This window comes from Ranitomeya variabilis, chromosome 5, assembly GCF_051348905.1.
Source record: "Ranitomeya variabilis isolate aRanVar5 chromosome 5, aRanVar5.hap1, whole genome shotgun sequence".
In the NCBI taxonomy this organism is placed as follows: domain Eukaryota; kingdom Metazoa; phylum Chordata; class Amphibia; order Anura; family Dendrobatidae; genus Ranitomeya; species Ranitomeya variabilis.
In genome coordinates, this window is record NC_135236.1 from 48,929,536 (window position 1) to 48,943,481 (window position 13,946).

The window sequence follows — 13,946 nt, forward strand, 5'->3', positions numbered from 1 at the left end:
TGTACTTGAGATAAGCATTGAGGCAACAGAAAGGTCTCGTGAATCCCAAAAATCATCCGGACTGGGATCAGCCGGTCTTACACATTATATGGCTGTGGGCTGACCGATGCTTCTGCTGATTATTCTGCCAACAACCATCTCGGCCGTCTCTCCTGCAGAGAGGAACATAAGTTAATCTCCTGGTGATCAGTATCATGTCCAGCTGGCGGCCATCTAAAGACCCGGTCCCTTGTGCGGTGGGTGGGATTTGCAATCTACCGTCCCACTGCAGAGAGGGCAGAGGGGAGAGGCTCCTGCTGCAGCCAGTTGTCCTACAGCCACACACAGGACAGTGAGGAGGAGGATTTAGGTGTCACTGATTCCTTTATAAATGTCTTAGTTTTAGTTGTAATATGAGACAAAATAAGATTAAAAAAATAGTTGATAAATGGAGAAATCTTGGGGGTATGTTTTTATTTGTTGTCCATTTTCTGCACTTAGCATTTCTTAAGGTTAAAAACACTGAGCTTATCAGACGGGTGCAATCGGTTATTCAATATAGTTCTCTGGAACCGGATAACAGGTGGGCATTGGCTTCGCTGGACGCAGCCAAGGCTTTTGACTCCATTGAGTGGTCCTTTTTAATTGCATGTCTGCGGAAATATGGGTTTGGGGATACATTTCTGAGAGGGATAGGTACATTATATGCGAAGCCCAGGGCACGTATGGTGGTGAATGGCTCTATGTCTGCACCATTTTCTTTGCATAGGGGAACTCGCCAGGGATGCCCTCTCTCCCCAGCTTTATTTGCCTTGGCAATAGAGGCCTTGGCAATAAGGATGAGGTCCTCTGTAGACATTAAAGGGATACATATTGCTGATCGAGTGGACATCATTGGTCTTTATGCTGATGATATGGTGGTGTTTATGGACCAAACGGAAGATACATTACCTAAAGTAATAACGACGATTGATAAATTTAGTAAATTTTCTGGTCTCTATATAAATTGGGATAAGTCTGCTCTGATGCCTCTCTCCCATACCCCAATGTCATGCCTTGAAACCCTCTCGCTGCTGCCCATTGTCTCCAATTTTAAATATCTGGGGATACATATGTCCCAACACAGTCACCTAGATTTGCATCTCAATATATATCCGCTACTGGACGTGGTTAAATTTTAATTTGCTACCTGGGACAAGCTCCCGCTGTCTGTGGCTGGTCGTATCAACCTGATCAAAATGATATTGCTCCCCAAATTGAGCTATTGCTTCCAGCACAGTGCCGTTTTAATACCTAAATCTTTCTTTGCAACCCTAAACTCCCTTACTACATCTTTCATATGGGGGAAGGCTAGGCCTAAACTTAAATTATCCACCCTGCAGAGACCCCAACAAGGGGGTGGAGCGGCCTTGCCGGACTTCTATTTATATTACCTTGCTGGGCAGGTTAAAATGATAAATAAGTGGATGCCCGGGAAATCTCTTCCTAACTCTGAAAGCCATATATTGCATTCAGCTAAAATTGATTGCCCGCTGGGTTTTTTGGAGGTGGAGAAAATTGCTGTTCCTCGTTTGCTTCCTTTGCTCCGATTGGCACGTTCAATATGGAGGCAAATTAAAAAAGTAACAAAATTTGTCGATATAGCAGCCGAAATGCCGCTGTGGAATAATGGTTATTTTCCAGAATTATTGGGCCACCCGTCTACTGAATTTTGGATATCACATGGTGTCCTCACAGTGAGTGATATACATAACCAGGGGATCTTTGTTTCCTTTGAACAGTTACAAAATACTCATAACATACCGAAGTCTCAATTTTTCCGCTACTCACAATCAGCCTTCCAATCACATGTACGGAATATGGGTGCAGGTCGAGCTATTTCATCTCTACCGTTAATAGGAATTCTTAACTCGCAGGGTCCTCAGGGACTTATTTCCTCTTTATATACCTATTTGCTATCCATAGGCGAAGGATCTACCATAGATTCAATCAAGGGAAAATGGGGGAGGCTTCTTCCAGATACACTGGGAGAAGAATGGGATGAAATCTTGGAATCTCCAACTAAGGTCTCCCCATCAATCAATAATAGGATGACCCAACTGTACATAATATATCAATCCTATTTGACCCCGACTCGTCTTTTTAAAATGGGCCGTCTTCATTCATCGGACTGCTTGAGATGTCACTCCAGTGATGCAGATTTTATCCATATGATATGGAAATGTCCGGTTGTTTCTCAATATTGGAGAGAGGTGACGACACTTTTGACGTCCTTGGTGTCGATCCCTGTCCCACTTGAGCCACTGGTATGTTTGTTTGGAGTATGGGAAGCGGAGACCTGGGATCACCACATGGGAATTTTTCTGAGGGAGTCGCTGTTTATGGCACGAAAGGTGTTGGCACTGCGGTGGATGGGTGGTTCTTGTCCATCTCTTAGAGCATGGGTTGACTTAATGAACTCAATTATTCCATACGAGCGAACGTTGTATCAAAATAGAGGTTGTCCAGCCAAATTTGAGAAGATATGGGGAAGGTGGAACTCATCCTGCCATACTGTTTAGGTTGAAATAACTCAGTATATGCATAAGAAAAGGGTGTACGATTATGTGGACACTATTTACTCGCAGGGCGGAATCTACTTGAATTCTCCTGCAGGCGGCACTGTGTTAGTTTTAAAAGTTTTATTAGAAGTTAATGTAGTTAAGGTTCAAAATGAGACATTAATGATAACATGCACAGTTTATTATTGTTATAATATTTTAGACATGGCTATGTATGGTAATTTTCTGTAATTAATGGATAATGATGGATACAACCAAATGTGTGTATGATTGATCCTGCAATCAATAAACGAATTTAAAAAAAAAACAAAACACTGAGCTTAATCATGCATGGTAGATGAACCATCTTTTCTTAAAGGGAATCTGACAACAGTTTTTTTTTGCAAGGTAATCTGACAGCAGAATGATGTAGGGGCAGAGACTCTGATTCCAGCGATGTACAGTGGGTACAGAAAGTATTCAGACCCCCTTTAAATTTTTCACTCTTTGTTTAATTGCAGCCATTTGGTAAATTCAAAAAAGTTCGTTTTTTTTCTCATTAAAGTACACTCTGCACCCCATCTTCACCCCCCCCAGAAATGTAGTAACTTTTGCAAATTTATTAAAAAAGAAAAACTGAAATCTCACATGGTCATAAGTATTCAGCCCCTTTGCTCAGTATTGAGTAGAAGCCCCTTTGAGCTAGTACAGCCATGAGTCTTCTTGGGAATGATGCAACAAGTTTTTCACCCCTGGATTTGGGGATCCTCTGCCATTCTGGAATCAAATGAAGGAGTAGAACCATCTCAGGGAGTATCACAAGGAAATGGACAGCATGTGACTTTAATATGAGTGTCTGAGCAAAGAGTCTGAATACTTATGACTATGTGATATTTCAGTTTTTCTTTTTTATTAAATTTGCAAAAATTACTACATTTCTGCTTTTTTTCAGTCAAGATGGGGTGCAGAGTGCACATTAATGAGAAAAAAATGAACTTTTTTTGAATTTACCAAATGGCTGCAATGAAACAAAGAGTGAAATATTAAAAGGTGTCTGAATACTTTCCGTACCCACTGTAGAACTTGGTTTACTGGGTGCAGCAGACATGATACAGTTTTCTCTGCTGCAGATGTTGTAGAGCTCAAATGCTGAGCTGTGTATAACCCCAACCACACTACTTATTGGCAGCTTTCTGTGTACACTGTGCATAGGCAGAAAGCTGCTTATCGATGCTGGGAACGTGGTTGAACTAAGAGGCATGAGGGCAATTGTCTTGTGGTGATAAAACACTGATTGTATTGAAATAGCAACACAGCCCAGTAAGTGACGCATCGCCAGAATCAGGGTCTCTGCCCCTACATCATAGTGCTCTCAGACTACATAGCAAAAACCTGCTGACAGATTCCATTTAAATATGTCAGTGGTATGATACAGACTCTGTGAATAGGAGACATTCCAAGTGCGGACCCCAGAAGGCTGGGATACAAACTTCGTTAATTAAATTTTTAATAAAAATAAGGTGATATGATTGCATGAGGATGTTGATTAGTAAGAAAAAAAAAGATCAAAAATAGGAGTGTCTACAAATGCAAAGGCCATTAACTCGTCTCCTGAAGTAACAGAGGATAGGGCATGTTAACATTCAATAAGCCTGATCTTATTTCCTTGGTGTCTACTGTAGGACTGTTGGGCCGCCCAATAGCTGGTGAATCCCTTTAAAGATACTCGGTTCTCTAGTCTGAGAGTAATGGGTGCGGTAGCTTGATCTAGGACATAAATGGAGGCCCTACTTTAAATTTTCCTATGGCCTCTTGCTTCCTCTATATTTCTGTTATCTGACAGCTAAGATAAGAATGATGGGTGTGATGTAAGTGACGCGTAGGGCCGGGCAGCCTGGGGTAACGGCCCAGGAGAGCTGGCAATAATAGAAGAGATTTCCCACGGTGTCTTCCTACAAAGCATCATAATGGGAAAGGCAATAGTGGGGCCATTTTATCCTCAGCCCCTGAGAGCCATCACATTATGTGAGAACTGTTTCTAGTGATAGCAGCAGGGGCAGACATATCATTGGTGCCACCTGTGCGGCCGCATGGGGGCCCCAGCGGTAAAGGGGCCCATTTCTAACTCCAAAACAGGTGCAATTTTGCATTTTTCTGAACTCTTGTGCTGCAAAGAGCCCATATATTGTTCTTGCACAGGGGCCCAAAAGGTAAAGGGGCCCATTTCTAACTCCAAAACAGGTGCAATTTTGTATTTTTCGGAACTCTTGGGCTGCAAGGGTCCATATATTGTTCTTGCACAGGGGCCCTTTTCTGTCTGTGGATTGCAGTAACATTCATACTAATTATAGGGGGCGAATATGTGAGATTATGGGTGACTCCCCAGCATGCACAGTGTAAATGTTGCTCCGCACAAGTAGAGTTAAGCCTGGCAGGATGATGGTGCTGCATTGTGGGCCCAGTGTGCTGCGCTGACAGCCCGTTAATCACACCCGCCCTCCTGCAGCCATGCTTACTTTGCAGTTCCTCTCTTTATACACGGTGGACAGTTCCCGCAGGGGGAAGGGGGGTGAACAAGAGAGGAGGAGATGGAGGGAGGAGAGTGCAGGCTGATTGAAATAATGGGAACATTGGTCCCAGTGGGACAAATGAAGCAGAACGTGTGTATAAATAGCACTTTATAGTGGTTGTATATAAAGACGTATACTTCATATGACTTGCTCGCCATTTGTACACACAGCTTTATTTTAATCGCCATTTTTTTAATCTACCCGCAGGTCCTACGTTATTTTGACTATGTCTTCACTGGTGTCTTCACCTTTGAAATGGTTATCAAGGTAGGAGCGAAGGCAATGATGACAGATTAAAGTATCGTCAATGGTTATTGTAACTTCTAAACAAAAAAATAATGTGTTTCTCACTTCTCCGCCATTTTCTGGCCATTTTCGATGTCTCTTGAGATGCTTAGGAATTGATAGACATCAGTGACATTGAAGAAAACATCCCTAAAAGTTTTAGATCTTCTGCTTCCAGTCTATTAATTAAACAAATCAATGTGTCTAATACCGTTCTCTGTGCTGAAAGGTCTCTACTTTTATGCCATAGAAATCCTTGGCCTGGGTATGAGGTATATGTCACTATAAGTCAGAGTTCTGATGTCTGTATGTCCACAGTCTGAGTACGGCTGCATGGACGGGTCACAGGTCTCCTGACCCAAGCGCAACAACCTAATAGTCCTCACATTGGACTGAGATATACAGACCAGTGAATTCGGCCTATAATTCCCCTTACACATTAGACCAGGGATGTCACACTCAGACACACAAAGGGCCAAAATAAAAAACTTGGACAAAGTCGCGGGCCATCCTCTGTACAGTATAATGGGCCCATGCAGTCCTCCATACAGAATAATGGGCCTGAATTAGTCCTCCATACAGAATAATTGGCCCCACATAGTCCTCCATACAGAATAATGGGCCCCACATAGTCGTCCATACAGAATGATGGGCCCCACATAGTCTTCCATACAGAATAATGGGCCTGAAATAGTCCTTCATGCAGAAATTGGCCCCACCTAGTCCTCCATACAGAATAATGGGCCTCACATAGTCCTCCACAGAATAATGGGCCCCACATAGCCCTCCATACAGAATGATGGGCCTCACATAGTCCTCCATACAGAATAATGGGCCCCACATAGTCCTCCTTACAGAATAATGGCCCCCATATAGCTTTCCAAACAGTATAATGGGCCCTACATAGTCCTCCATACAGAATAATGGGCCCCACATAGTCCTTCATACAGAATAATGGGCCCCACATAGTCCTCCATACAGAATAATGAACCCCACATAGTCCACCATACAGAATAATGGCCCCCACATGGTCATCCATACAGAATAATGGGCCCCACATAGTCCTACACACAGAATAATGGGCCCCACATAGTCCTACATACAGAATAATGGGCCCCACATAGTCCTCCATACAGCATAATGGGCCCCACATAGTCCTCCATACAGAATAATGGCCCCCACATAGCCTTCCAAACAGTATGATGGGCCCCACATAGTCCTACATACAGAATAATGGCCCCACATTGTCCTCCATACAGAATAATTGGCCCTACATAATCCTCCACACAGAATAATGGGCCCCACATAGTCCTCAATACAGAATAATGGGCCCCACATAGTCCTCCTTATAGTGTTGTGGGCCCCACATTGACTTTTATACGGAATAACGGCCCCACATGGTGGCAGTTATGGTGTCGGGGGCCAAATATAATCACCCTGCGATCCAGATTTGTCCCTCAGGCCAGAGTTTGACATTTATGCATTAATGTTGGCTGAAACCACCAATAATGTCAGTCCCCACCAAATGTTTAATGTGTATAGGGACCCCAGACAACGGATTGTCAGGAGAGTTAATAATCCGACATGTCCAATTTCAGACTAATTACAATTCTTAGTTTCTCTTTGAGTCATCTGGTGTCGGCACTCTCATAGAGAACATAGGAGCTGCATCAACTTTTATTATAGGCAGAGCAAAAAAGTGGCCTATTTTTCCGGACTGCCCGGGAATATCTGGACGGCTTGCTAACCTTATACAAATGTTTTTTCTGTGAATATTGTAGCAGATTCTGCTCCAAGATTCACATTAAAAAAAAAATCAAATAATTTTTTAACACATTTTACATTGACTTCAAAGGGAAAATTCACCTAAGGTGCACAAAATGCTCTTTTTCCTTCAGCGTGAAAAAAACCCAGCATGTTAATTCTTGAGGCATTTGTGCCTGATAAAATCTCCAACATGTGGACAATCAATGAAACTAAAGCAGAAAAAAATTCCCCATACACAAACGCCATGGATAAAATCTGCCCCGGAACGCAAGGATTTAATGTCCCTGTTATTCTCCTTAGATGGTGGATCTGGGCCTCATTCTGCACCAGGGATCGTATTTCAGAGATTTATGGAATATTCTTGACTTTATTGTCGTTTGTGGTGCTCTCGTGGCTTTTGCATTCTCGTAAGTAACAAATCTCATTCATGCCTCATGTATAGAAAGTGTTTCCCATCTATCTTGCTTCATAAATATAAAGCCATGTCTAATTCTGCTGATCAATGGCATTTTTTTTTTTGTTGGGATTTTACATATTTTTTGAAAATTGTAGTAAAATTTGCATTGAGACGGGGATGAGTGATTAAACTGTGATTCTAAATTCTCTGATCAATGTGTAATCAGCAAAGTGATTGTAAGTGATAATTTAAAGGAATATTACTGTACCGTTTGTGGCAGGTCCATAAGAGTAAAAGATGGCACATTACAATGATAGGCCATTACTTTATGATCAGTGGGAGTTGGACCACTCGGACCACCCACTGACAATGGGATTGACGGGCTCAGCACTAACCAGCCATCTAATAATGTTTTCATTGCAAAGGGACGCTCCCTCCAACCCGCTGTGCCGGGATCCCAGTCATAGCATGTGGTCGGGGTATTGCTATGCAGCGGAAAACAGTAATGGGGGACGGAGTTAATTCTCAGAATTGGTGGGAGTCACCATAGATTATTAAATGATGGCATACCCTAGCAACATGTCAGCACCTTATAAGATGGCAAAATCCCTTTAATATGTCACACAGAGCCGTTCTCGGACATAAGCCCTGCTGCTTGTAGAAAGGTCTAATAGTGATGCGAGACTTGAGTCATCTCACCAAACCTCAGCAGAGGAAAGACAAGACTGCCAATATCCTGTCACGTCTCCTTATTCCATTCAGTGGGGGGATGGGCTCAGATCCTCTTTAAACAATATTCACTGATTGCATAAAATGACTACAGTGAAGCACATCCTCCATGCAATTGAGCCTATTGCTAATTTTGATGGCGTATCGGCAGTGCCTTGTGACCAAGAATACCTATTTTCTGATTATATTCACAGTTTTGATAATTACCATGATTATTTATGCACAGATAGTTGCTATAATTAACATGATATATATAGTGAAAGCCTAAGGAGATCATGTAATAATAAAAAGCTAAAGAATGGCTTCTTCATGTCTGTGACCTCCTAATACAAGGACTCCCGACTAGGACTCCTCTTCTGAATGTCTCTGTCCTGCACATGTTCTCTGCTTTCTCCAGTCAGGGTTTGACATGACATTAGAATAAGACAATCATTGTCCATGTTATATATTATATGCACCATTAGGAACTAACCATTTCTTGCTGTCTTGGCCAAAACTTTAGAGAATGACACAAATTTAGTTTTTCCCAGTTTGCTGCCTCAGCATTTCTAGATCTTTCAGTCGGATATTTCTCTGATTACTGAAGTACAATTATAAAAATTTCGTAAGTTTTTAATCCTTTACAGATAAATACATTAAGTTTATGTAGCGATTCCATATTTACATTGTTGCCTCTTATTCCTGTAGACTTCTGCCCTTCACCTCCTGGCAGCTGACATCAGCTTCTGGGCTTAATCCTGGCCGATGACCGCCTGTTCTTGTCTCATCAGTGCTCGGAGTTTATCACAATTTCTGTGTTTTTATTTGTCCTTCTGCTTTTTGAGGATTGAGCACAGTTTCTCAATGGGATTGAGATCGGGGAGTTTCCTGGCCAAGGACACAAATTGTCAATGTTTTGTTCCAAGCCACTTAGTTATCACTTTTGTTTTGTGACGCGGTCTCCATCATCCTGAAAAAAACCTTGACCATCACCTAATTGCTCCTGGATTGTTGGGAGAAGTTGCTCTTGGAGGATGTTTAGATCCCATTCTTAATTCATGGCCATGTTCTCAGGCAAAGTTATTAGTGAGCCCCTCCATGGATGAAAGCCCCCTACACATGAATGGTCTCAGGAGGCTTTACTGGTAGCAGACACATCACTCGTGGTAGTGCTCATTTTCTTCTCCAGACATTAATTTTTCCACATGTCCTAAACATTTTGAAGAGGGCTTCCTAAAAAAAATAACTTTACCCATGTCCTTTGCCGTCCAATCTCTGTCATTCATGATTTTGTAGGAGAGAAGTGGCTTCTTTGCTGCCCTTCTTCACACCAGGCCAGACTCCAAAATCCTTCACCTCCACTGACACCTGTCTGCTGCCATTCCAAAGCAAGCTCTGTGCTGGAGTGGAACTGATCCTGTTGCTAAATCCTAGACAGTCCTGAGACCTGTTGGAATTTATTGGGTGCCCTGAAGTCTTTTTCACAGCAATTAAACCTCACTCTATGAAAATCTTGAAGATTCTATAAATGGTTGATTTAGTGACAATCTTTCAAGCAGCAATGTCCTTGCCTGTAAAGTCCCTTTGATGCAAAACACTGATAACTGCACATTTCCTTGGAGGTAATCATGGTTGACAGAAGAAAACAATAATTTTAAGCACCAGTCCAATTTTACAGCAACCGGTCTGCTCTTCAATCAGGGTGAGAGAGTGATATCAGCTGTCTTGTCCTTGTTAACACTTTCCCCTAACGATAAGATCAATAAAATTATGTAAGCAGATCATTTTGTGGCAGTGCTGAAATTCAGTGGAAATGTTTTTTTTTATTAAGTTAATTTTAACGGCAAGGAATGACTTTGATATTTTTTTTTCAATTCATCTGAGCACTCACCATAACAACTTAATTAATGCAAATTGGCACTATAAAAACTGAAGCAGCAAATTTTGTGAAAATCAAAATTTATGTCAGTCTCAAAACTTTTGCCAACGACTGTAGTAGTCAACTGTTTCTTAAAGGGGTTATCCACTACTAGGACAACCCCTTCTTAAACTAAATGTTCAGCCCTGATAAAATAATAAAGCCTATACTCCCCTCCCGTGCCGGCGACATTCCGATGGTTCTCCCCAGAGCTATGGTGCTGTGACACGTGATGCCGGCGGCCAATCAGCGCTGTCGTCCCTGTCTCCGCCTTCGGACAAACTGAACATGAAGAGGAAGCGAGTTCAGTTTGTTCAGTTTGTCCGAAGGCGGAGACAGGGACAACAGTGCTGATTGGGCATCGGTGTCACAACACCACATCACAGCCTGGGGGAGAATTAGTGCCGACACCACGGGAACGACGCCAGCACAGGACGTGAGTATAGGCTTTATTAGTTTATCGAGGCAGAACATTTAGCGATTTGCGCATGCACCAAATATATATTTACAGTTTCATATTATGGGGCTTTGTTGCCAAGACAGATATGGGTGGCAAAGGTGAGACTCCTATCTAACAGACAATTATAGCATATTCACAGGAAATGCTATAAATGTCTGAGACAGAAATAAGCCCTTAGAACTAAACAAAAGGAGATTCCTTAGACTCTGCACCCCACTCCAGCCAGTGCCAGGGGCTCAAAGAATCCACAGTGGGCGCAGGCTCACAAAGAGGGAACCAACATCTTCTGGTTAATAAATCTCAATTTCCATAATACAATGCAGAAAGCAGGTTGAGAATCTCCAGAAAATTATATAAATGTATTAGTGGGTCCCATCTTTTTGTCCACTGTTCATTCTGGTGGAAGAGATGAGATAGTGTGGCTTCTTAAGTCATTTTCAGTAATGTTTAAACGCCCCTGTTTATTGGAGGTGACAATTTGCGCAGCCATACTCCCACCTTTTCTCTAACTCTCAGTGCCACACAGGACATGTCAGCTCATAGAAAGTGAGTTAAAGGGATATTCCCATCTCCAAGACCCTATCCCAATAAGTAGTAGGTGTAATAATAATAATATTAGCAAATACCTCCAAATAGAAATGTAGTGTAGTTTTTCTGATTCACTATGTCTCATTCCTCATTTGCAGGCATTGCAAGACCTTAGGTATCTATGGTTATGACCACTAGCAAATAGCTAATTAACTGTCACTATATCAGTGGTCGTAACCATGGATACCTAAGGTCTTGCAATGCCTGCACATTAGGAAAGAGACATAGTGAATCAGAAAAACTATACTACATTTCTAATTGGAGGTATTCGGTAATATTATTATTATTATTACACCTACTACATATTGGGATAGGAACTTGCAGACAGGAATACCCCTTTAAGCGTATGACGTCCGTACACATACTTTCCCTTTACATCATTCTACAGCACTATTGATATATCTCCCCTACTATGTAAACCAAAAGCAGCTTATCATATGCAGATTTCTAACAAGGAATGATGTAAATATATGTGAAAATTATTTTGGATCAGTTTTTTATGCCTCTTGTCCTCGGCCTGTGAAAGGACTGGAAATGTATTAGCTCCTTCTTTAGGCTAAAGGTGAAACTTCCATAGTCTGCACTGTGTGAACCTGGCCTTTGATTTTTTTTTTACACATTTTCTTCCTATTTTTTTTTTAAGATGTATAAATTATATATATGTACATAATATATCCATGTCACATTAATTGCTTACTGTCAGTGAGACGAGATTTGGGTCTGAAGGGCATGAGAAAAAAAAAAAACATATCGGCACTGGCTGGAATGGGTGGTTATTGCCATAGTGTTGAAATACATTTGTTTTTTGAAGGTGTTTGTTGTGTCTTGTATTTGTCTCATGTGTGTGTGATTAATTCCCTCTCTTCCAACACCGGCTGCCTCCTTTAGGAGTAACCAGCGGTAATGTCCATTTGTCCTCGGTCTTTCTCTTCTCTGTCTTCTTCACCACTTTTGCCCGCACATCTCCACCTTAGTGTACAGTAATTTGGGCACATCCAGTCCCTGGGTGCATTGTGACAGGCGCACAATCATCTCCTGACAGCTCCTCAGTGGGATCAGACACTGTCTGTACAGTGTGCTAGTGAGGACCATGTGGGATTCGAGGATCCACCGCAATTGTGACACTTAGGGATTTCCGCATTTCACTTAGTGCTATAAATGCAAATCTCAAAGGGGAGGGTGTGCTATTAAGACAGATGGTAAATTCTCCAGGGTATTTAGCATGTAAGCGCCTAGGAGTTTCCAATACCCAGCTCCACTAACAGTTCTCTCTTATTTTTCTTTTTCTCTTCTTTCTTTTCCATCTAATCTTCTTATCTTTAATATCTCTGCTCAATCTAAAATTTCTACTCTTTTATATTTATATCTGGTCTGCCTGCATGTTTTATGACTTCGTTTCATTTTTCTCTACCATGCACGGTCATGTCCCATGCTCATCTCTGTCTCTCGCTTCTTCCTCGACGTTTCTATCTTCTTTGCTTCTTAATTTTCTTTCTTTCTGTAATGTTAATTCTCCTTTCTTGGTAAACTTCTTCTTCGCTTTCTTTCTTCCTAACATCCTCCTCCTGACTACTTCTGCCTCTTCCTCCTCTTCTCGTTTTCCTCTTGTTTTTTTGGTCTCACAACAGAGGTGGGAGTAAAGGAAAGGACATTAGCACCATCAAATCTCTGCGTGTTCTCCGTGTCTTGAGGCCTCTGAAAACCATTAAGCGACTGCCCAAACTGAAGGTTAGTACCACATGTATAGCCCAGTAAAGGTGATCAAATACTAAAATCAGATGATGTCAAATTATATAACTCCTCAATGAAGCATACTGACAATGATCGAAAAATATAGTGGGTATCTCTCATGAAGATGTTGGACTTGTAACCACAGATGCCATATTTTTTGAAATGAGTGATGAACTCAGGAGTTATATGTCACGCTGTGACGGTCTTCAGTAAGGAAGGGGGGCCTCAAACTGTCCCAGGAGCTGGGACCCTAACTATCCCTGTCCCGTGGGTACTCTTAAAGGTAGAAAGGCCTGAGTCTCTGACTATACGACGCTCATGTAAAAACCCTAATCTGTCCCTCCCCCCCATGAGGCATGGGACAGAAGTGAAAGGTAAACCAGACACAAAGACAAAACAGGGATAACAGAAAACCTCTATCATACAAACCAACAATAAGGAGGAGGATAGGGACTGGGAGGAATAAACTAAATCGGAAACGGGATCAGGAGATAAACACACACGTACAACAGAAAACTACAGATGACCACAGCTCCAATTCCAAACTTCAACTACTTAGCTTTAGCACACCGCAGAGCAAGATGAGTCTCCAATGACGATAACGAACTCCTCATCAGTACAGCGTCTCCTAAGGCCAAGGAAGCAGAGCTTTCACCGGCAGGACAGAGAGGGTCCAGCCAGGTTTTATAGGAAGAGTTAACAACCAGATCAGAAGCAGCTGAAATGGAACTGCATGTTTCTGACCAGCATAGAAAGGGTCGTTAACCTCTTCAGCACCAAAGGAAACAAAATTCATTTAAAATGGGCTCCAAATACACAGGCTAAATGTAAGATCTGCGATTCACAATACGTAGGGATCTTCTACCCCCAGATCTCCCAGGTTGGCGTCACACACTCATGACATTACATTTGGGAATGGCAAACTGGCCATTTGCCTACGGCCACCATTTCCTATTTTCTGATGAACAGACTTCCAGCAGTAACCGGACACTAATCAGGTCTA

General features: G+C 42.0%; 1 protein-coding gene and 1 long non-coding RNA gene across 7 annotated transcripts in view; one reads left to right on the forward strand and one right to left on the reverse strand.

The window, feature by feature from the left end:
• The window catches only part of CACNA1A (calcium voltage-gated channel subunit alpha1 A), a 351,768-nt gene that overhangs the window by 197,872 nt on the left and 139,950 nt on the right, over positions 1-13,946 (forward strand). Inside the window, exons 23-25 of the mRNA XM_077261846.1 lie at positions 5,297-5,356; positions 7,442-7,548; positions 12,841-12,940. Coding sequence (XP_077117961.1) covers positions 5,297-5,356; positions 7,442-7,548; positions 12,841-12,940 — 267 coding nt within the window. The remainder of the gene's footprint in view (positions 1-5,296; positions 5,357-7,441; positions 7,549-12,840; positions 12,941-13,946) is intronic.
• The window catches only part of LOC143774355 (uncharacterized), a 308,203-nt gene that overhangs the window by 63,810 nt on the left and 230,447 nt on the right, over positions 1-13,946 (reverse strand). The window lies entirely within an intron of this gene.